This window comes from Barbus barbus, assembly GCF_936440315.1.
Source record: "Barbus barbus genome assembly, chromosome: 25".
In the NCBI taxonomy this organism is placed as follows: domain Eukaryota; kingdom Metazoa; phylum Chordata; class Actinopteri; order Cypriniformes; family Cyprinidae; genus Barbus; species Barbus barbus.
In genome coordinates, this window is record NC_136753.1 from 9,572,459 (window position 1) to 9,597,833 (window position 25,375).

A 25,375-nucleotide genomic window follows, 5' to 3' on the forward strand; every position below is an offset into this window, starting at 1 on the left:
AATACAACATTATGACAGAATTGACAGACAGATGACAGAATATTAATTTGTGGGGGAACTATTCATTTAACGTTAACAAAACAACAAAAACGCAAAGAGAAAAATCACTCACTATTCTTGACTGAAAAACTTTAATACAGTTGCTTTAGGAATCAGTCTATCTAGTGTTTTATTTTTATATTTGTTCATTCAATTTCATTGAATGCTCTGCTAAATACACCTATTGTACCTGGAAATAAAGCACTGTTTGTTTTATTTGTATATTATGTGTATTTGTAATGTGTATCTTTGTTCTTATTTTTTAATAAGAAAAATAAAATAATGACAAAGATTTTTTATCTTCACCCACTTTGGCCTAAATATCTGCCATGCATCTTTGTCTTTCTAGTTTGGCTGTAATGCTCAGACAACTTGTAAAACCAAAATAGTAAAACTAACAAAGAATCGGGATAAAAATCGTGAATCGTGATATTTCTATAAAAAATCGTGATATGATATTTTTCCCATATCGCCCACCCCTAGGGCAAGCTATGCGCGTAAACGGTCAAATAAATGCAAACGTGTCAAAATGCTGCACTTAGTGATTATTCACGTAAATCTGTGTGCTTAAGATTAATCAAACAAAAATACAAATTCAAAATCACACACTGCTCTTGGGTGAAGGACTTTTGTAGTTTTAATAAGAAACAAAGAAAGTTTAATTCTTACAGTGAAGACTATGCTCTTTTATTTTACATTTGATTATTCATTTATGTTAACTGAATACTTGAGACTTGCATAAAAAAAACTTAAAGCACAGTTTGTTTCAATTGTATCTTTTTATTCTATTCCATTTGTCCTTTGCTTTTTTATTACTGATAGTTAATTTATTTTCAATAATTTTGAGGACGTTTGTGTTTGTTACTAATTTCAGTTACCCTAATACTCTGCTGTGGTATTGAGAATTGTGAAATTCGTTGGTCTCTAAAATGTAGATGTCATAGCAATCTTATTTACAGAAAATATATTTAATATATATCACTATCTTTAAATTAATAACTCACATAAAGTTTTGGTCATATGGCCCATTCATAATCGTGTTAAATAATCATGATTACAATATTGACCAAAATAATCGTGATTATGATTTTTGCCATAATCAAGCAGCCCTATTAGATGTGGATTAGCTGATGCGAGCTTGACTAATGTGACCTGCCAGAACTAACGCTATGCTTGATATCTGTCAGGACCACTATCGTCAATGACTGACAACAATTAGCATACAGTTTGGATTGGAAGTATGGTTCTGTTCTGGGCAAGAACTCCCTGCACATCCATGCAGCCTAGCATGGATAAGAGCAGGGAGAGCAGCAATAACCCCCCAAAACAAAACCAAATGCCATATCCCCCAACACAAAATAGCAGTAAAAATCTCAAAGCCTTAAAGGTGGGGTAAGCAATTTATGGAAGCCAATGTTGATATTTGTAATCGCCAAAACAAACACGCCCCTACCCCAAAAGGGTCTCACTCCTATTTTGATAGCTCCGCCCCATACATACATAGCCTACACAACCCAGGCAATGATTAGTTCTGTGAAACAAAGCAAAACCAATGTTACACCGTGTCTACACTGGATGCGAGCAGCGCGACAAAATACTATAGAAGTCATTATAATCAGTGATGCTCCTTGAGTTCTCTCCAGTGCTGGAAAACTGATCTGATATTTACACGGGTCCTACTTCTTGCCTTATCATTCCGCAATGATATTACGCAGTGCCTGAAACTAGTCCCCAGCTATATCATAACTAGTTACATAGCTGGGGACTACTTTCAGGCACTGAGTAATATCATTGTGCCTGCTGCACCAATGGTACGGCAGTAAAGTTCCTTGATTATTACGCCGGAATGAGAGTATAGTTCCTAGCAATATCGGCCTACAAAATCGCAGCTTTTCATTTTCCTTCAGTCTTAGAACACGATGTAACTATCAGAATCAGAATCAGGGGGCGTATTACAGAAAGATCCTAATTTTAAAATCTTATCTTATCTGTTTGGTAACCATGGTAATTTCAGTTAGGACCACATTTAGGGCAAAAGCTATTACAGAACAGCATTTCCTAAGTGCGTTATCTTATCTTAACTACAGATAGGAAAGGGTTATTACAGAAACCTCCTAACTTGACAAAAAATCCTAAAAACTGTCTTAACTTAGGACAACCCCAGAGCTGTCCTAACTTCAAAATTATTTGAAAGCTAACGGAAAAAACGCTTACAACTGTGCTGTTTGACAATGGTATTACATTTATTAATAGTTGAAAATGAAGAACGAAGATGTTTAATGGTAGAAAGTCTCTTGGAGGACCCTGAAGATGTGTTATATTTTGATGACAAAACACTTATTAGTAATTACAGACTGCCGCACAACATATTACAGTTAGCACAGGAACTGCAACCAGCATTATAGAGACCAACAAAAGTGTCACGGAGCATTACTGGTTGTAGTGCAAGTCACTAATGCCTTACGTTTTTTTTTTTTTTGCAAGTGAAGTAGCTTTTGTTTAGCTCATCAGCAGTGTTGGTTTCTTGGTAACAGACCTGAGAGTGGATTGTCGAGCTTGATTATGCCATTTAAGATTTCCTAACTAGAGATAAGATACTAGTTTGTAAGATAGGATAAGAATCCCAAATCAAGTTAAGATTTGCTTCTGTAATACGAATTTGCGAAAAATCCTAATTTAACATATCATATCTTAAGTTAAGACCTAAGATAAGAAACTTTCTGTAATACGCCCCCTGAATTAGCTTTATTGCCAGGTATGTTTGCACATATGAGGAATTTGTTTTACAGAAGAGCAGTGCTACCGCCAGACCCGGAGATCGGCTGAATGGATTCAAAAACGGTAAAACTCAACTGTTTAACTCTTTGGGAGTTGTAAAATGAGCCTATTTTTAAAAAAAGTGGAGTGTTCCTTTAATACACAATACAACAGTTTGTGCAGGGCAGTGCCTATTATATCAAGCGAAAAAAAAAATATTGAGAAACATTATCAGCTTTGCCCTTTGGCGGTAATACGGTTTTAGAATTTTTTTTAGGGCAAGTCGTTTTGGAGTTATTGCCGTTTATTGCTAAATGTGTGAGGAATATCAAACACAAACAAACTTAACCCTAACCCAAACTTAACCCTTAACCCCCACTACTTTACCCTACGAAAGCATGTGTTCAAGTCTTGCCAATTCCGAGCCGATCCTTTTATTGCCAGCGGCACAGGCAATGACGTCACAGCCGTAAACACGTCGTTTCGCGTGAGAATGATTCTAATTTCACTCGACATAGCAGTTGATTTAAAAGTCATAAGCAGAAATTACAAATTCCAAAATGCGCAAATTTACCATGAATGTTCAGACACTTCCTAGTTTAGTTTTCAGTTTTTGATCTCTCTCTCTCTCACACACACACACATACATACAAATAAATAAATAAACACAATAGGGATTTGATTTGAGTGGTTTGCTAATACTGTATTACACACCAGGCTCCAGCTTATTGTTTTCACTGTTTACTGTTCACTCATATTACAACTACTGCCCATTTACACTTTCAAAAACAGGATAACTACATATCTCTGAGCAAACATTATACCATATTACATGCTAGTTGAAGTAGCTGTTAATGTGGTCAGGATACCACTAATACAGGAATCCGTTCAATAAAGAAAAACAACAGTTAATTTGTTATATCATTCCATTACAGTCTAGATGTTTATTATATTCATTCATCCTCTCTCTGACAGCAGGTTAGGCTTACTGTGGAAAGCAGCCCTTCTCCCTCCCTCCCTATGTAATTCGCACAGCAGAGACAGACATGGCTCATTTTCTCTCTCTTGCACAGTAGCTATGAGCACAGTATGGTTGGTTACTTGTAGCTCATTGTAATTACTGTAGGTTTTCCAGGTTTTCCATGAGGTTGGCCATGATACCTTTATTGTCTTGGTCATGAGCATGCTCTCAAGGCTAAAGGGAATCATCCCACCTGCATGAACTGTTTAACCTTATAAACTCATAGGGACGCTTGCTGGGGCTTCTTTGGGAACAAATGACATAGTAGTCCTCTCCCTCAACTTAGCTGACATAAGTCTTTGCTGCAAATGTACAGGCTCAAGAGATTGAGGATCTGACAGCTAAAATGAACGCAAATGCTGGCCCCATGGCCCATGATCTCATCTGTGGAGTCTGATCTTGAGGGCCAGCTATCTTAAGCAAGGCCCTGCTAACTGAGAGCTGATCTGGCTGAGAGGTGGGAGGGGCAAGATCGGAACATGCCTTATCAGATGTACTGGATGTAAATAACCCATATGATTCCTATGAATGAAATACAAACACACAATCGACTACTGAAAAAAAAAACGGGGTGAGGGTGACTGAGCTTTCAGACCCCAGTTGTTTTTGAAAGGACTGTCAAATCTCTGAATATACTTCTGTGACAAAGCATGCAAGTACTCTCTCTAGCTTTGATAAAGCAGATACTGGAGCGCATAATTATTTTGTTGCTTCTCTCCTCTCTTCCCTCCTCTCCTTTGTTCATGGGCACATGCTCATCATAAACCACCATGGTATATCTCTAGAATTCAAGACCTTAATATCAATACAAGATTCTAACAGTGTAGGCTGTCATAGCTACGATATCTGTCTGCTCTCTGCTGTAGACCAGCCAATTACTGCATTAATAACACCCCCAATGTTCCTCTTAGAGAAATATGACTATCCAAGAAGTGCAGGATAGTGGATTACATGCTAGTAGAGATGGGCGATCTTCCCAAAATATCATATCATGATCTTATAACACAAAATCACGATCCACGATCTGAATTGCGATCTTCTCAATGCTGAAACAAGCCTAAATGGTGAGTTTAAAAACTTTAAAACACTGCATAGTCTTCACTGTATACATTAATCACACATTTATTCTTATTAAAGCTGCTGAAGTTATTCAGTCAAGAGAGTGATTTTCTGTCTTTTTGTTTGATTGACATTAATGACATAGAAAGCACACCTCTTTAAAAGAAAGGAACTGAATGCAACACAATGATCAATTATATCAAAATCAAAACTAAACTGAAACTTACATTTGATTCATCGCACAGCCCTACTGCTAACTTATGTTGAATTGTTTTTCAATTCACAGTTACACTTGATAGAGATGCCTGATATAATCTCCACTTGAGCTACTTAAAATAGTGGGCAATGGATTCTCATGAAAGCAAACACAAGAGGGACAGGAACTGAGAGGCTTCCTCCCTGTGCCTACTATGGGAACAGAAGGTCTAGCTACATTATAGTTCAGAAGACTTTTGACAAATGTAATGACCATAGTCCTGGTGACCTGACATACGGTAGCCTGATAGCAGACATTTCAGAGGCAAGCCAAATCTGACAGGCATGTGCAAAATTAATGTTTATGGCCTCAGTCAGACTATTTGTACTATTTGTATATTTACTATTTGTGGAGCCCAGACAATTTTCACTTTTCCTTAGCTCTCATTGCAGCCTGGAAAGTTTATCTACTGACCTATGGGTGATTTCAACCATGTGTCTGGGGTTTCGCTTTTAGTTTACAAGCAGACTTCATCTTTACAGGGAAATATTCAGAGACCTGCCAGACACAGTGGAAAATGTTGTAAAAAGTGATTCTGATGCTCCTCTCAGTGGAAACAATCTTCAAAGGTTCTGGACAACTGCTGATATGTGTACAGTTTGGACAGGACCCTTTTCTATTCTAACATGTCAATGTCTCTGTGTATAAGGCACAGTTAAAAAAGACATGATTGATTCAGTCAGCGTGGAAGAACTTGACTGGTCTGCAGAAAGCCAAGTCCTGATCCCAGCTGAACACCTCTGGTGTGACTTTAAATGCAGACCTTGAGCCAAAAACTCATCACCAAACACCAATGACTTGTACATAAGAGTACTGTAATTTTAGACACGTCCAAAACTGTTGCAACAGAGATGATAATACAATTTTTAAATACATGAATTATATTTCCATCTTTGTTGCCACAGTTTTGTTAGTTCCTTTTTCTGTTCTAAAGAAGGGGGTGTCCCAACACTTATAGTCCTTATAGTGTCTATACAAGTCATTGGTGTTTGGTGATGAGTTTTTGGCTCAAGGTCTGCATATAAAGTCACACCAGAGGTGTTCAGCTGGGATCAGGACTTGGCTTTCTGCATAGAAATTACTAAAGTAGTCAAACATGTTCATTAGAAGGGGTGACCCAATACCTTTGGCAATATAGTGTAGCTCTGGTGATAAAACACAATCAGTCACTAATAATTAAATAGTCAGTAGATCTACAGTAGAATTTTAGCAATCCCAAGCCAGGCAGGTTTTTGAAAATGAGACTCAACTCAATATAATTTATTGTGATATCACTTTCTCAGAACTTTTCTTTAGTTTAGTTTCAGACTTACATTTGCCTGTTTAAGCATGTTTACATGTGTGGTTGAGGATGCACCTTAGATTCTGCTTATGTCACCAAAATCTTCTTGCTGTAAAAGTGCCATATAGTGGAGGTGGAGGTGGAGACTTCACCTAGAGGTGGTCCAATTAATTTGTTATCATACTATATAGAACTTTAAACCTCAGAGAGATACCAACCTAGGAGTTGGAGAAGGTTCTGGACGCTCTGCTAGATGGACCTGCTTGAGTAGTTGGAAGTGACCCAAATAAACAGACAGAACTCAACTGAGTGCTGACCTCCAGTTAAGCCAGTCACAGTTTGAAAATAGCGGAGCGTAATTTGATGATTACGGTATGTCTTTATGGGAGCTAAGTGATACTCGTGAGCTGGGAATTGTGGGATTGATAGTGAAGCAAAGCAAGCGGTAAGAGTGTCAGAATGAAATTCTCTTCGTAATGCTCCAGCATATTCTGCGTTTGCACTTTTGGATGAGTCCCAGTTCATGGTCTGTTGTGATCTCACTCTCTCTCCCACTTTGATTCCTCGCTGTTCTCTGTGCTGTTCTGTATGAATAAAGGCAAAAAAATGACAAATTTTTTTTTAAAGATATTATCTAATCATTTTGCACCACTATTTTCATCCAAGCTGACATGACTGTGTAATTTGGAACCACGACTGACTTGATCAGAGTTGTTTTAGATTGCATGTTTAATATGCAGTCAAGTTAAAAATAGTCCTTTAAAAAATGTTTTTAACAGGTCTATGCTTTGATCAGATGGGTAAAGTTTAAATACAGATGAGAGGATGTGTCATAAGTAACTTTGGCCTGACCTCAAGGTCAATAAAGGTCGAGGAACACCGTTCGCTCTTTTTCAGAGAATCATGGATAATCACCAAAAATCCTTCTTAAACAAACCTGTCCCTTTCGTAAAGAGGAAACATTTTCAAATTGGAGTTATGATTAAACCGTGTCATTCATTGTTAATCCAGGAAGGATGAAATGTTTAGTCAGTGTAAGGGCAGTTAGCTTTTAACTGCTTCTACTGTCTAAATTAATGTGATTGAAAGTGTTTTGTATTAGTTTTGTAACTTTGTAACCTGTCTAACCTTCTCTCTGGTTATCAATATTTTTATACATATTTTGGTCTAATGATCTTAAAAACAAATAGCAGTTGCATTGCAGTTACTGCTGTTGCTGTAAGTAACATTCAGAAAATGAAAGTATGAATCTGATTGCTCTAGTCCTGAGAAGAGATATTTTATTGCTTCTGGAGACTTTAGCCCAGGGTGGAGGTGGCTAGTACCGATCCTCTGATAAGATACAGCTTTAGGACAGTAGGGGATGGATCGCAGTGACACCAATTGTTTATTTAGAGAAGACACTTTTTTCAACAGACTTTTTGTATATAATGTGACTGTTGTTTAGGCGTTCTAAGGCATTTCTTGTAGGCGTTCTGTTATTGTTAAACTTTGTGCTTTTACCAGTTTTTATACATTTTAGAATATCAGATTTGATTAGTAAACAAACAGCGGAACAGTTGAAATGTTTATCTTCAAAAACAAAAGTTTTTTTTTAAATATATGTGTTTGCGTTGGTCTGTTCTATCTTCCACAGAACAGTTTTTTGGAAAGATACATTTTGAAAAATATTGTCACTGCTCTTCTCTATAAAATATTTAATGTAGATTGAATGACAACAGTACAAGAAAAATCAGGCTATAAGTCTAATGCATTATATGCAAATCTTAATAGTTAGGAACTGAGCACACTACACCCCACCCCCACCATGAAAATAACAACTTTTTTTGTCTGTTTCTGACACAAGCGTCACAAGACTTGGAATATTGTGCACGAGGTATAAGGTCTACTTTAAAGGAGTTCAACAGCTTAATAGTTCATTTGTCGTTATAACCTTAATCATTCTCAAACACACCACATATGAGAACATTTCGTATTACAATACGACGTCATTTGATAACTTGCTGTGGATTTTGAATGTGTGATTCTGTATAACAGAATCAGAACAGTACATCTAAATCGCTTTGTGCAGGAAATTAAACGGATTACCATGATTTGATGGAAAATTGTTGTCGTCATTTCCATTTTTTTAATACAGACTATTATGTTAATACTAAGGTAATGATGATTCTGTATAATAAGATTTATTTTTGTATAAAAGGTTGCTCGGAAGCTTCTATTTGTGTCTGATAAAAGGATGGTTGTCTCATTTACAAGTGATTTAGAAATGTTTGTCAAAGGCTGGTCATCTGTGGAAATGACACTGTCACATGTGTTGTGTTTAGTTTGCAACACTAAGGCAGATATTGCGTTTTTCTTTTTTTCCCTCCACTGTTACTGGATAAAAATTGTAATTGAGTAATAAAATGGGTTTTCTCAGTGGAAACAGCTTTGCCATGTGTAATTTAGAGAGATACCAAAATAATTATGGTATAGGATATTGAAACTGTGATGTATATTAGTAAATCATTACACAGCACTGTCTGGTGGTAGGATTGTAAATAGCAAGAGTTCACTCAATAACATTTTTTCAATAACATCTTGAGCGGTGGTGGGCTGGAAGAAATATGGTGAAATGCCACTTCTCAATACTCCCTTCCATTCACACAATGAGTTAGTGTCTCCAATAACACTTAGTTGCTGATAGCAGTGCATTTTCTCAGAGTCAGAGCGTTGCAGTAAGCATAGTGTTTTCTACTCTTTCGGGTAAAATTGTAATGCCACCAGTTACAGTTCACAGCATCTTAATTTTGTTAGATTTTCACACACTTTCTAACCATACTCCAGCAGACACAAGTGACTGAAACCGTAGTAAAGAAAGGTCCAGAAAAAGACCTGACACACCAAATGTGAAGCAGCTCAAGACAGAAGAAACGAAAGTGGAAAAGATAACAATGTTTTCAGCCTGTGGGATTAGCTAAAGTGGCATTATTAAGCGCTTTATTCTAAACACAAATAATCTTAAACACACAGACATATGTTCTAAATTACTGTATGACACTTTTGAATGGTCTGCTTTATCTTTCTAGCTCCACAATGCAGCTATTGTAGTCAAGTTGAGTGGTTTTTATTGTCATTTTCCTCCTTGTGGGGGAGAAAATGAAACAATCTCTCCTGAGATGCAGTGCAGAAACATTAGCCCAGAAATTAATGTTTTGTCATCATTTACTCACCCTCAAGTTGTTTTAAACCCGGTTGAGTTTCTTTTTTCATCTGAACATAAAAATAAGATCTTTTGAGGAATGCGTATGAAGCGATGAAGAATAAACAATCCCTGTAATATATAGGGGCAATGACTTTTTTAAAATCCATTTAGGCTAAGTTTTTCATGTTTTCTTATAGATACTTTGGGTTTTCTGCCAAACACACACAGACGATCTTTAATGCCCCCGTGAAGTAGTTTGTTTAGCACAGTTTTTTCAGTGTGTGTGTTGATGTATTTCTAATTGAATTTTAGTTTATGCCAAAGCCACACCTGATACCTTGTGACAGCCACCAATTGTAAAAAAAGAAAAAAAAAGTCAGATAGTATGCGAAACTTTAACATTTGTGTACAAGTAACTGTTTCCACAGTAAAACAGAGATAATGTTTAAAATGGTGGTGAAGTGTAGTTTGAAATGCTTGTAATTTATGTTGGTGCATGGCTCCAGTGTTCTCCTCAGTGCCATTTATAACACTGAGGTTGTCAACCTGTTTGCGATATTTGACCTCCTCCATAGCGATCCTTTGTAAAATTCAAAAGGGTCTTATACGTTTTTAAAATCCTTTTATTTTTTGAATGTTTATTTGTACATTATTGTGATGCATTGCATTATATGTTTTGCCCCCCACAATGAAAAGTACAGAGCTTTAATCATAAATCTAAATATTTATCTTCCATAGACATTTTTTGGGAGATATACAGTGACAATTTAGGCTATGTATGCATTCTATGTTAGTAGTCTGCAGTTATAAAGATCTCTTTGATTTACATTACAAGCTATTAAACTTTCGTCTGACGTTTTGGTCATATAAATATAAGCTACTGAATCAAATTGAATGTTTTTGCTGTCAACTGTTACTTGTTTTTCTCTTTAGAGTAGGAGCTCTATTCTCCTATATCGTACTATATGAGCCATACAAATCAATATCAAATGTGATATTCAACAAAATACATGTATGCATTTTTTTTTCACATTTCAAGAACATAGGATCATATTGACGTGTTAATAATTTGTCTCCTCTTTGTTAATTTTAGCCCCTCTGTGGCCCCTCCTTTTGAACATTTCCACTATTGCCACTGCTTGAATGGAGTATTGGTGTGTGTCTGTGTGTGTGTGTGTGTGTGTGTGTGTGTGTTTCTGTGTGCATGTTTATGTGGTTTATGAGGACACAAATTTGTATAATGACATGGGTATGACAGAGGTATTACAATATGAAGGTGGTTTATGAGGACACTGCCTATGTCCCCGTAATTCAAAAGGCTTAAAAAAACATACTAAATGGTGTATTTTTGAAAATCTAAAAATGCACAAAGTCTCCTGTGAGGGCTAAGTTTAGGTGTAGGGTTGGTGTAGGGCAATAGCACACACAGTTTGTTCAGTATAAAAACCATTACGCCTATGGAGAGTCCCCATAAACCACAAAAACCAACATGTGTGTGTGTGTGTGAGTGAGAGTGAGAGAGAGAGAGAGAGAGAGAGAGAGGGGTTCATTGAATGCGTGTTGATAAATGGTGTCAGGCGTGTTAATCTCTCCTGTTAAGCTTATACAGCTGAATGGATTTGAGGAGTGCCAGAGCTCACAGTCCAGCTTTACACTGCAGTTATAGGAGCACTGGAGAGACTATGCAAGTCCAAGAACAATCATGCACTTACTCTTTAATTATCCTCCAACTTTGTTTGAATAGTGCTAACACTAAAAACTGCTGAGCCCTAAAAAATGCATGAAATTTGAAAACAATCTGTACATTGAAAACAATGGCATAAAGACTTCCGATATGCTATATCTAAAACTTTGTGCTAGTGTTAGCGATATGGATTATGCAGAAGTTATTAGTTCCCTGTGAAAATTGTAACAAGCAGTCTATGTAGTAACACTTTATATAGTAATAAAGTACTTTTAAACCATTTGCAAATTTTTAGTCTGTAGGTAATTCATAGTTTATAAATTGTAGTCCTTACATTGTTAATACAATAATAGGCTATGAACAAATAGTGAGTTCTTCATTAATTATCACTGTAATTTACAAATTATCATTGATTTAATTAGCTTATATGTAAAGAATTAGATAAGTGTTTTTATACTTTGTTTTTTACTCATTGTATCCTAACCCTAACTGGTGTATTTAAACATGTTGTCATAAGCATTTGTTTGTATTAGATAATGTACGTTTACTTACATTTGCAGAGACATGAAAACATACAATATTTATGTTTTTAATTACTGTGTCACTGTACACTGTAAATACACTATATAAAATGTATAAATAGCAGGGCTCGCAAAATTTTTAAATCCCTGGTAGCCCTTCGGGCAGGTACTCTTCAGATTTTGGTAGCCCGAAAATTAATTTAACTGGCCCAAATAAAATAAAGACCATAAATGTCAATCAAAAACATTTTCAATACACAAATATCAATGAATACTAAGGAAAGAGTTTTATTTTACTATTTACAAGGTATCTGCAGAATTCTTAAAAATCTATTTAAGGCAATTTGAAAAATTATTTCTTATACCATTTAACGTATTTAAAACTGTTTAAGCTTAAAAATTCTTCAGTTTAGTTGTATCAAATTTAAGGACCCGTGGGAGCAATGTTCCCTCAAATTTTTTTTCTTGCTGAGCAAAACTTTTCTCTATCGGGCGGACATTTCGGGCACCTAAGCAAAAGCATTCTTTATACCAGACCTGTACAGCACGCACACAAAAAAGTGTGTAACTTTTAACTTTAATGTGCTATTTATATTTGATTTGACCCTTGATGTAACTAAATGATGTACATTTTAGGTTACCTGAGAAAATATTTTTACTGTACAATACACTGCAGTTCAAAAGTTTGGATCAATAAAGTTTTTTAAAGAAGTTTCTTATGCTCATCAAGGCTGTATCTATTTGATAAAAAAATACTGAATATTATTTCACAAAATTTAAAATAAATGTTTTCTATTTTAATATACTTTCAAATGTAATTAATTCCTGTGAAGCAAAGTGTCACATGATCCTTTAGAAATCATTCTAATATGCAGATTTTTAATCAATGTTGGAAACAGTTGTACTGCTTTTTTATTTTATTTTATTTTTTATACTGTATTTTTTGGGACCTGTGATATTTTAAAAAAATAAAAAGTTAAAAAGAACAGTGTTTAGTCAAAATAGAGATTTTTTGTTACAATATAAACTATTCAAAAGTTTGGGGTCAGAATTTTTTTTTTTCTTTTTTAAAGATACTTCAATAAACTTTCAATAAAGTTCAATAAACTTTATTCAGCAAGGATGTGTTAAATGGATAAAATTTAGGGATGCACGATATTTATCGGACCGATAAATTATCAACCGATATGAGAGAAAATGACGTAATTTTTATTGCTCCGATAAATAAATGAAATCCGATAACTAGATCTGATAAAGTATGCTTGCTGGTAAATCAATCAATTAGTCTGATTTATCTGAGATTCATCTTCTTTCCGAGTGCAAGTGATTGCAAAATGAAATCTGATTGCAGAATGAAATCTGATCTGTGATGCGCGACTGTCGTTCGTTCACAAAAATGAACCGAAATACATGCCTCACAGACATGATAAATATATCTAAAGAAAGCTTTAAATTGCTACTTAACGAAATAAACAAAAACGAAAACAAAAACTATTTAATACAATCGTTATCCGTGAAGATGCACTTCTCTCTAAAGGCGTGTCTAACGAGGAAATGGCGAATCCTTACTATTTTCCCCCAGACACATTCATGGTAATTACTTTTGCTGGGGCTTTTTCTTTATTGCGTGTATTTGAAGCAGAACTCTTCATCTGCGCTGACGGCTCACTGCTGCTGCAGAACACTAAACACCGTCGAGTCGCTCTTGACAGTCGCGGCAACACGGACTCATGTTGTATCCACCAGCGTGGCAATTTTTTTTCATCAATAATTGATGGATGTCTAAAATATAAAGATAAGGAGAAGCCTAAAACAGGCCCGAGGCCCGGCTCGCGTCTGAACTATGACGTGAATATTGGCCCGAAGCCCGGCCCTAGGGACATAAAAAAGTAGGAGCCCGACTTTAAATTAAATTTAAAATAATAATAATAATAATTGGTTGCTAAAAGTGTGTTGTAATGCAAGCGTTACTGAACATGTACCGAGTAAAATATTACTGAAAATTTATTAGTAATGCCTTACACTACTGCATTACAGCAAAAAGTAATACATTACTGTAATGCATTACTTTTGTAACGCCTTACTCCCAACACTGCTTAAAGACTATATAACTTTCTCATCCTTGTGCACTAAAAACGTTGAATAGATGCATTTCTTTATGCATGAAATATTTGAATATAAACTTGTTGTTAATTGCAGATAAACCATAGTTCTGTCATAATTCTGTTAAACCATTTCTGTTACAAAGTATTGTGGTGGCTTACACAAAAAATAAAAAACATTTGAAGATTCAGGACTGATGTTTGCTATAGTTAGGCCAGAGCTACTAAAATATCAGTTTAATCAGTGAATCTTAGATTTTGTATTCTCGTGGGTGCACAAACTGCAGATTATATGAAAATTATAATATAAAAATATGAACTTATCGGTATCGGTACCGGCCATGAGAAGGACTTATTTATCGGTTATCGGTATCGGTTACATTTTTCCATATCGTGCATCCCTAATAAAATTGATTTTAAAGACTTCTATTGTTGGAAAATATTTATATTTTGAATAAATGCTGTTCTTTTAAACTTTTTATTAATCAAACAATCAAAGAAAAAAGTAACACAGGTTCCAAAAAAATATTAAGCAGTTTTCAACACTGATAATAAATCAGCATATTAGAATGATTTCTGAAGGATCATGGGACACTGCTGGCGTAATGATGCTGAAAATACAGCTTTGATCACAGGAATAAACACTATTTTAAAGTATAGGTATTCAAATAGGAAACCAATATTAGAAATCGCAATAATATTTCACTATATCACTGTTTTTTCTGTATTTTTGAAATGAATACAGCCTTAATGAGCAAGAGACTCAAAGTCAAAGACTCAAAAACAAGGTCAATTATTTATCAGGTTTATAATATAGCCCTAACATAATATATTATCAAAACAAGCTATTTAAACTGATAGAATAGAATAGAATAGAATACAAACTGAAGCAAAACTTAAGCTGAGCTCTGTAAGTTAAATATTAAAAAAGTAAACATATGGATTCTTCTATAGCTGTCTAAACATCATGAAGTACAGTTTGTACAATACACTTGTGTGACTGTACATGTTTCAGAGTTTTGTTACTGTTCTTTGCCCATCCTCCGCTATTTCCAGCACTTAATCAAGCCACTCTTCTTTAATACATGAGGACCTTTTATTTCACATGTCATTGCGTTTGCGTTGGCTCTCGTGTTGAGCGCACCGCAAACATTGAAGTATTCAGTTTCTACAGCGACTCATTTGGTGCATATCGTTCTGTTTCTATGAAACCTGTAAAGCGCATTCAACCGGTTCTAACTCTGTCGTGACTGCAGCTCTACAGCGGTTTGCCCGAGCATTGCTATTCTTTCCCTTTTACTGGCGGCATTCAATCAAATGGCTTCCCAACTCATTTTTGTGTGCACGAGGCACACTATTTCTTAGGGAACACTGCGTGGAAGCCCTGTATTTAAGGTAGCCCGTCGGGCAGGGATACATTTTGGTAACCCGACTGGAAAACACAATAGCCCCGGGACATCGGGCTAGCGATTTTGCGAGCCCTGAATTGTTAATAAAAATATTAGGCCTAATTAATAGTAAAGAAATGTAGTTTGTGAAGTGAAATAATGGATGTTTAATTTGCTTAATCTATGTGTAAACATTTTAGGAATACTCACTAGCAATGCAAATCATAAAGGTAGGTTACTGCCTTTTATTTAGTATTTTCCATTACCAGCTCTAAAGTAAAAACTATTTACTTCTAATAAACCATTAACAACTACAGTTTAAAAACTGTACATACCGGAGTTTGGTTAAAAAAAAAGTTAAAAAAAAAGTTGTTACCAAAGGATAATAAAACATTATCTAATGCTTTACATATAAGCTAATTAAACAATGATTTGTTAACTGAAGCAAATATGAATAAAGAATAATTCTGAAGGGGGCTTGAAGTAAAGATTGTTAAATGTGCACTCAGAACTAATACCTGTAAATATATCACAAGCATTTTTTATGCACATTATTCCATTTCTGGATTTATCACCTACGTCTGATCGTTTTGGCACATAGACACATCTATGCAGATTCCATTTGTACAGTGGTTCAGGGCCACTGTGACAGAGCCAGAGAGCAGCCCACACAACAGGAAACAGAAAATGCGTTAAAGTGTTATTATTCCATTATTGCTTTCATGATGTGTGTTACACGATGCTGATGTAGGAAGGCAGGAAGATGAGGGATTCTGAATAATCAGGTTCTTTAATGGAGTAAACGTATTTAACAACAGGTTAAACAGCATAAACATAACTTGAAGACACGACGAAGACGACTACTGAACTCAAGGCTTATAAAGAACACAAACTAATGAGGAAACAAGATGATTAATACAAGACAGGTGAATGGAATAAACGATGATTAACTAATGACAGGAAACCGGCCAAATAAGGACAAACAGGAACTAAACAGAAACCAAACCGTGACAATGTGGAGGGGAGCAGGACATTTATTTTTATGTTCTGATGTGAATGTGTTTGAGATCAGCTGTGACTTCAAATATGACTATTTGTGTTGTTATTCCCTCAGCTTTTTGACTGCCATAACAGTCATATCAGACAGAGACATCACAGTTATTGTGACACTGATGTCTAATTCGCTGATAGCAATTTTGTAATGCTTAATTTTTTAGATATTCTTATGCAACACCAACTGTAGGGCCTATACTTTCCTCTCTGTGTTGGTGTGCAGCCAATATCTGACATCCATCCATCCATTCTTCAAAATGCTTGTCCTCTGATGCTGGAGTCTGCACAGCGTCTCGGACCATTGGCAGGGAAACACCCTGGACAGATGGCCAGTCTATCACAGGGCTAACACAGACATACACACTTTCACACTCACACCCACGGGCAATTTCAGTGTCTCATTTCACTTGACCTGCATGTCTTTGAATTATGGGGAAACCGTACTGAGGTGACAGTGCTACCCACTGAGCTGCCAGATATCTGCCAGTGTATGTGTCCCTTACATTTCCCTTTTAATGTCTTTTTCACATTTATTTTCTCTTTCAGCTAGGGATGGACGATATTGCAATATATATGCACATTTGCTAATTAATGTTATATATTTATATATATGTTGTCATGTCACTGTTTCTTAAAAAAAAAACAAGAAAAAAAAAACATTTAACAAGTCAACTTAAGTGATTCAAATGAAAACTTTAAACGATTAAAGTTCACCACATGAAAGTAGCCAGCATGGTGTAAATGTAAAACAAATGAACTTGTTAAATATCTTTGCAGATACGAAGGTAAATAAATACAAAAATAAAAACGGGTCTTAAACATATGCCATGTTCAGAATAATATTTTAAATATATTTATATATTAAAAATATATTACAAATATTTCTTAGCCAAAATGTAGATATTCCATTTTAGAGGTCAACTCAAAAAGTCAAGGCAATTCAAATTCAGAATGACTCAATGTATAACATCAGTATTAGGCTATAAGTCAATGTTTTGTAAAATATGAAATGCTTCAAATGCTGTGCATCATCCTGAAACAAGAGCAAGCAGATCATGTATCAATAGCCTAATCATATTTCACAAATCTCGTTTACGTTGTATGCACTTTGTTGTTTATAGGCCAGTTCACACTGCACCAACAGACAAAGACAAATGGAAACAGGCCTGTTCATCAGATCAGAGTGTTAATAAATAGTTTAATTGTACCTGGGCATTTTTTTGTATATTTGATCATGTTGGTGGCATTTTTGCCTCGAGCCCTGGTCTCTACTAATATAGAACCTGTAAGTTTAACTACTTAAAAAAGTGACATTACCAACTCGCTACTGAGAAATGTTGTTTTAATTGTTAAACAATTTTATTGATAAGTCAAAGGTCAGCACTGATAACAAATTTCTGTGTATGTGCGTGCCCCTCCATGTGTGTGTGTGTGTGAGTGAGTGTCTGTATGTGTATGCAGAGACAGAAGAGCAGACAGATCTTTACATAATACAGAGCAGACAGGCTTTACATAATACAATTTAGTAAGAAAACACTCAAATTGTTATTTTTATCCTATTGTTTGTCTTATTTGTTAGCTATTTTTTTAAGTGGCCTTTGAAATAACTGAAATGATTTCATTAAGTGGTATGGAAGTATAATGCGGTCAAAAGATCTGGAACTACTTCATAGCTGTATGTTTACTGAATGATAATTGCACACCCTTAAAATAGCTATCAGCTAATCAAAATCAAACATTCAATTGCCCTGTTGTCATTAAACAATACATTAAATAGAAAGAAGGAGTCTTAAAATATTAAGAACTTACAGTAGTTTTCTGCCCAGTAGATCCAGGGACAGCTTGAATTTTAATGGTTCAAACCCAATAAGGGCATCCAAGTGCAGCTCCTGTCTCTTTGAATGGGGAATCATCAAATTCTACAAAACTGTTCGCAAAGCTTACGATTAAATTTCATATGAAATCACCAATGAAACCTGACAACAACTGTATCATAAGTGTTGTTTATTTTGCTCAAATAGCGTTATAAAAAGCTTATTTTTCAGGCTAGATCAGGCAGTGCGCATGCGCAGTCCCAGGCGCACGTCTCAGAGCGTTGACTGTTTCTATATCAACCGGGATTCTAACGGCAGCTGGAGCTTTACCATTAGTGATTGGCTCTTAGAAGGCGGGGCTTTCGTTCAATCGAGCTGCCACAGGGCTCGCAAAATTTCTAAATCTATGGTAGCCCTTCGGTCAGGTACTCTTCAGATTTTGGTAGCCCGAAAATTAACTTAACTAGCCCAAATAAAAAAGACAATATTTAAATATAAGTCAAATATGCACAAATATCAACCTATACCTATGAAAGAATTTTATTTCACTATTTACAAGGTCTCTGCTGAATTTTTAAAAATCAATTTAAGGCAATTCATGAACCTTTTTGAGAGCTGCACAAGTAAAATGAACACTGTATGAGTGGGGTTGGACAATGTCTATGGTAACATTTTAAGCCATAAATTGACATGAAGTTTTCACTTACAAAAAAAACTGTTTACTACAACTATGTTTGCTGCATAAAAACATGGGTCGATATTCGCATTGATCTAAACATAAGATAGACAAACTGTAAATGCAAATTCACTTTCTGCCACGAGGTGGCGCTTTAGGAGCAAATAGCGGCTTCTCCGGTACGTTAACAGCTGTACACAAAGCAGCACCGCGCTCATATAAGCTGCTTTAAAAGGCATTATAGGCAAGACAGACAATTCCCTTCAGAGACACATTTACATAAAAACATTTGCAAAAAAATTTTGACTTTGAAATGTGCAGCACTCATTTATTCAATGACATCATTGCCTTTTGAAGTTTAATCCAGCTGTATCGCGATTCTTGTCTTTCCGTCACCAACTGTAAAACCTCTTGAAATTAGAATTAAGACTTTTCTTATGCCATTTAATGTATTTAAACCTTTTTATGGCCTTAAATTTTATACAACTAAATTGAGAGTTTTAAGGACCTGCAGAAGCCCTGTATTTAAGGTAGCCTGTCGGGTAGGGCAGTGGTACATTTTGGTAGCCCATATTGAGCGTTGCATTTTTCTCCATTCAAAACTATACAAGTGACACGTCTTGGGTATTCTATAGTCTATAAACCAACCCGATAAGCATAAAGCACTGATTATTTTATTTGTATCTTTGATGTATTGTAGCCTACAGTATTTATTCATTGTATTGCTTATAATTAGCAGAGGTGTCAAGTAACGAAGTACAAATACTTCGTTACCTTACTTAAGTAGAAATTTTGGGTATCTATACTTTACTGGAGTAATTATTTTTCAGCCGACTTTTTACTTCTACTCCTTACATTTTCACGCAATTATCTGTACTTTCTACTCCTTACATTTTAAAAATAGCCTCGTTACTCCTATTTCATTTCGGCTCGTTTTCATTCCGGCTTGTCATCGTCATGGGCGTTGCTAGATCATTTTTAGGGGGGCTTTAGCACCCCTAAATTTCCCCCTAAAAATCTTGCGATTCTTCCCCTTTAAATTTGAAACGGCAGCAGACTTCGGCTCCTCCCCATCTTTCTGCGCGTTCTTCAATCCACAGACTGCGGTGGCGCAGAGGAGAGGACAAGGTGTGTGTTTATCGATAGATTGTTATAATATCTACATCTGTGCAGTTCTTTGTCTTAAATACAGTTTACAAAAAGTCATGGGAGAGCAATCGGTTTCCAATCTTCTGTAAAGTTTTCGCTGCATTCACCACTCATCACACTACAGCTGTTTCCTTCAGCGAAAGCCCTTAACACATTATACGCTTACTTTATAAAACGATCACGTTATTGCTATTTTCATTTGAAAATTTAGCTTTCAATATAGAACTTAATATTACAGTGCATGTGGCATTAACTACCATACAGTTATGCATAGAAGTGATTAAAGACAGTGACAGACAGCACTCAGTCAGTGCACTCATTTTAATTGCATATCAGAGTGATTGACAGAGATTGAAACATTGTGTGTCCTTCTCACAGACTGCTTCAGTTTTGCTGTTTTTTTTTTTATTTTTTATTAACATTTATTCATTTAGCTGACGCTTTTATCCAAAGCGACTTACAATTGCTATATATGTCAGAGGTCGCACGCCTCTGGAGCAACTAGGGGTTAAGTGTCTTGCTCAGGGACACATTGGTGTCTCACAGTGGATTCGAACCCGGGTCTCTCACACCAAAGGCATGTGTCTTATCCACTGCGCCATCACCACCCCCATTGTACTAAAATGCGTTCATTTTCAGTGGGCACATATCCGGCTGAAACAAGTAGCCTAGTGCATCCCACATTTTTCAACATTAACATTTTAATATAACATTATAGTCATTATGGCCTTTAGAAAAATGTTTTTTTTGAGGAGGTGGGGTAGTGCACAATAGGCCCCTGTGCCGCGGCCTAAGCTTTAGTCCTTAATGGCATTTTTTTTCCCCTTCCATTACTTTTACTTTTATACTTCAAGTAGTTTTGAAACCAGTACTTTTACACTTTTACTTGAGTAAAAATCTTGAGTTGATACTTCAACTTCTACAGAAGTCTTTTTAAACCCTAGTATCTATACTTCTACTTGAGTAATGAATGTGAATACTTTTGACACCACTGTATAAATAGTCATTAAGACTGTCTGTCTTCAATAAGCTTGAGACCTTCCTGTTACTTAGTATTTAAATCAGTTAGGCTGTTTGTTTTTGCTGTGAATTAGTATCAAGAATTGTGAAATTTAACAAATTGGTATTATATCTACCCTTTATTCCAGAATCATTATCATTATCAAATATAGTAAATGACTCATATCATGATGTAAGCTTTTAGTCATATTTCCAACATGGGAAACAAACATGAATACAAAGAATACATTTCTAAAGACTTAATAAATAAATATAAGATTTATTTTTTCCATTCATGTATGTCCAGTGGTATTTCTGTGATGTCTTTCTCTCTACAATGGATATAATAGAGCCTTCCAGAATATGTAATCTGTTTATATATAATGCAAACATTTCTCTCTTAGAAATATGATACTGGTATTGATTTCACACTGAGTCAGTCCACTAATTTACACTTGTACATTATTAAATTACTGATTTATTAGCATTATCTTCCTCAGCTCTGCTGCAGTATAAAATACACATATACACACAGAGCAGGAAGAGCAGAACAGAGTTTGTTAATATTTTTTAGGACACTTGGTTTGAACTGTTTGCTCATATTTTTTTTTTATTTACCAGTGTTTTACAGTTATGTAACACATCTCTCTCTTTCTCTCTCTGTCAGTGTGCTGTTTTGTGGTCCATAAACGTTGCCATGAACTTGTCACATTCTCATGCCCTGGAGCTGATAAAGGGCCAGACACAGACGTGAGTATGCAAATACACACACAAACAGTGGATCAATTCAATCTGTTCTTACATCAAACACTTTATTTTAAAAGAATATTAAAGGTTGAAACAACTTTAAGTATGTGACTTTTTTGGTGTTCAGATGCGTTCTCCTATCCCAGTTTGTTGTGCAGGGAAAGGTATAAGTAAACCATTCATAGGTGAGCCGAGAGTGGGCCTGTTTTGTTTTTTTCATCAATCAATGACTGACTGGAGGCTTATTCAGAAAGCTGTGTTTGTTTTTACCGTTCTGCGCAGTGGTGCAGAAATTACGTACTTTAGCTCTCAGTCAACATCTATGACATGCTTTCAGTTAGGGCTGGACAATATGGGCAAAATTTATATCACGATATATTTGTTCATTTCGGTCGATACGATATCATTCCGATATCGATATGAACTCTATTTTAAAAAAGCCTCATAAAAACTGCCAAGAATGGCTGCAACAGATGTCTGTACCTACAAACTTGTGAAAAATAAATTTGCCAAGTCTACGAAACCTCCTCTTATAAAACTATATATTTTATTTTTAAAAATTTAAAAAACCCCGCACAAATAATGTTCACATTTTATTTGTATTTACAAACAAGAAATGTGAAATCACTGTCAAATAAACATCTCAGACTCACCTTAGTAATGTTAATATCTTTAACTTCAAACTATAGGCTAACATACATTACCGGTCAAAAGTTTTTGAACAGTATGATTTTTTTATGTTTTTTTAAAGAATTGTCTTCTGCTCACCAAGCCTGCATTTATTTGATCCAAAATACAGCAAAAACAGTAACATTTTGAAATATTTTTGCCATTTAAAATAACTGTTTTCTATTTTAAAATATTTTCAAATGTACTTTATTCCTGTGATTTCAAAGTTGAATTAGCATAATTACTCCAGTCACATGAGATATCATTCTAATATTCTGATATACTGCTCAAAAAACATTTATTATAATGTTGAAAACAGCTAAGTAGAATTTTTTTAGGTTGATGAATAGAAAGTTCAGAAAAATAGCATTTATCTGAGATCTTTTGTAACATTATAAATGTCTTTATCAATCACTTTTGATAAATTTAAAGCATGCTTGCTAAATAAAAGTATTAATTTCTATCATGTCTTTCCAAAAAAATAAAAATTATACTGACTCCAAGGTTTTGAATGGAATAGTGTATAAATGTAACAAAAGCGTTTTTATTTCAGATAAATGCGGATCTTTGGGGCTTTATATTCAAAGAATCCTGAAAAATATGTACTTAAGTGTTTTAAATATTGCTCATCAGCAAATCAGCATATTAGAGTGATTTCTGAAGGATCATGTGAAACTGAAGACTGGAGTAATGATGCTGAAAATTTAGCTTTGATAACAGGAATAAATTACATTTTAAAATATATTCAAACAGAAAACAGTTATTTTAAATGGCAAAAATCAGGGAGCTGTTATTAATATGTGGGGAGATTTGAGATTACACATACTCTGTGTATACTACAGAGCAGCAATACATTTTACAAGATTAGATATTTGTCAGTGTTACTCAGGATCTGCAAATCATCCATCATCCTATCGGTCATCTCTCCTTACTCTGTTTATGTGGTAAGTGAAGTTTTATGTACTGTAATATAACAGGCAACCGCTAGCAAGTGTCTAACCTTGTCCCTTTAGTGGCTCTGTAGAATGTGTTATTCGTTTTCCGTGCCTTTCCAAATACGGATTCACTATTCAGGCACGTCCCTAATAATAATAGTAATAAGAACATGACGTTGTCAGAACAAAACAGCAACAACAATGGAGGAGGAAAACCAATTACATTTGCCCCATTTTCAGCGAGGACAAGTGTTTGAAAAAATATTCTATTAATTATTGATCTTTTGTTATTATGTGGAAGTTTAAAATATGAAATCTGATTCATTAGGTTAATAGTTAATAGGAAGCACTGATTTCATGAGTCAGGACTACCCGTACTGTAGACTGGTGTGTTTGATGTCCAGTGTGCACAAAAAATGTGATGAAAATTGAATCGTGAATCAATTGATTAAAAACTGAAAAACCGTGAAGCGGTTTTTAATTGAATTGTGACCCCAATAATCGATATGAATCGTGAGGTACCGAAAGATTCCCACCCCTTCTTTTTATTTGTCACGTTTATAAATTCACTGTAAATATTTTTTTTAGTCAAGCAATAATTTAGTGTATTATTCCACCTGCCACAGCACTACTAAGTTCTATTATATGCACTTGGAAACACATAATGTTTCTCTTACATGCAATTCACACTCAAATTATCACTCTAAGTAAACATGCTCTATAATACATGACCATAAACATGCGTACTGGTAAGTGGTGTGTGTGTGAACTCTCTTGACAAGTGGTGTAGTGGTGGAGTAACCAGAGATAATGTCAGAATGTCATTCAAGCTTCTGAGATGCTCCTTTTTATAGAGCACAGCATGGACGAATGTCATACTCTAGCTGAGGAATAAATTCTCAGTGAGAACTGTTTACAAAATCTGCGCATAGATTGGGGTTTGTGTGTAAACAATTTAATCGCATGCTCAATTTCCCAGTGTTTAAACTGTGAACACAGGTTTTGAAGGGCAAAACATGTCCACACGCTCACAGCCTGCTTCTTTGTGATTAGTTGAAACTGTAGGAGTAAAAGTATTGCAAATATCCTTGTATTACTGACCTTGAGAGGTCTCTGCATTTCATCTGTAAATGAATACCCAGCAACACATCTGTCTTGAGTAAAGAGCTGTAATTGGCTGAGGATTTCCTGTTATTACATATACACACATGTTTATACACAGAACAAGCCTGAGGCTTATTCTGACTGGCAAATAATCAAAGCTAAATGCTGTCTTTGTTAGATTAATGCCACTCATTGAAGAAAACTTTTATGAACACAGTCAGTTCATATAAACCCCCACCCCTGATTGTATTGTGATTTGTTTAACATCTCAACAGACTTAAATCGTCACATATTATCATTGATTTTTAACTGGCTCAGGGCGCATCATTACATTCCTAATATTGCAGTACATTATATTGTTTCTACAGATATAATTAACAACTTTAAATGAATATTTTTATATTTCACCAGTTTTAATCAAATGTCATTTGCAATGCTAGTATTGTTGTGGTTGGCTGGACTCATGGCTTATTAAGACTTTTTGCCAAACCATTTACTGTACCACTTGTCATTCAAATAATGTTCTTTTCAACTTTTCAGGCAAATATTCTTTTCACACCTACTGTGGATAGACCATTCACATTCAGTTTCTTGCATTTGGTGTGAATAGGCCTGTAAGTTTTTTGTTTGTTTGTTTTGTTTTATACATGGGTGTTTGTCTACCTGCTTTTAATAAACATATTTTCTTTGTTTGGTTTTTAATTGTATTTATTTATTGTCAGGTTAAATCTGCATTAGACTGTTTTGAGGATGTAATTCATTTAGTAGTTTATTTGCACTTGGAAAGGTTCATATGTCAAGGTTGACAGTTGTTCATTATCATTTCCCTCAGCATTGAGAAATTATCCACAGGCAGTGGAATGGAAATTAAAATCAGATGAAAGTTTCATTGTTTCAGTTGTTGTTTCAGAGTGGAGACAGTTGAAATAAGAAATT

At 35.2% G+C, this 25,375-nt stretch overlaps 1 protein-coding gene across 1 annotated transcript in view; it reads left to right on the forward strand.

Annotated features, from left to right (window-relative positions):
• Window positions 1-25,375, forward strand: part of LOC306844455 (protein kinase C alpha type) — a 154,703-nt gene that overhangs the window by 30,790 nt on the left and 98,538 nt on the right. The window contains exon 3 of the mRNA XM_079376606.1: window positions 21,652-21,734. Within this exon, the coding sequence (XP_079232732.1) occupies window positions 21,652-21,734 (83 nt within the window). The remainder of the gene's footprint in view (window positions 1-21,651; window positions 21,735-25,375) is intronic.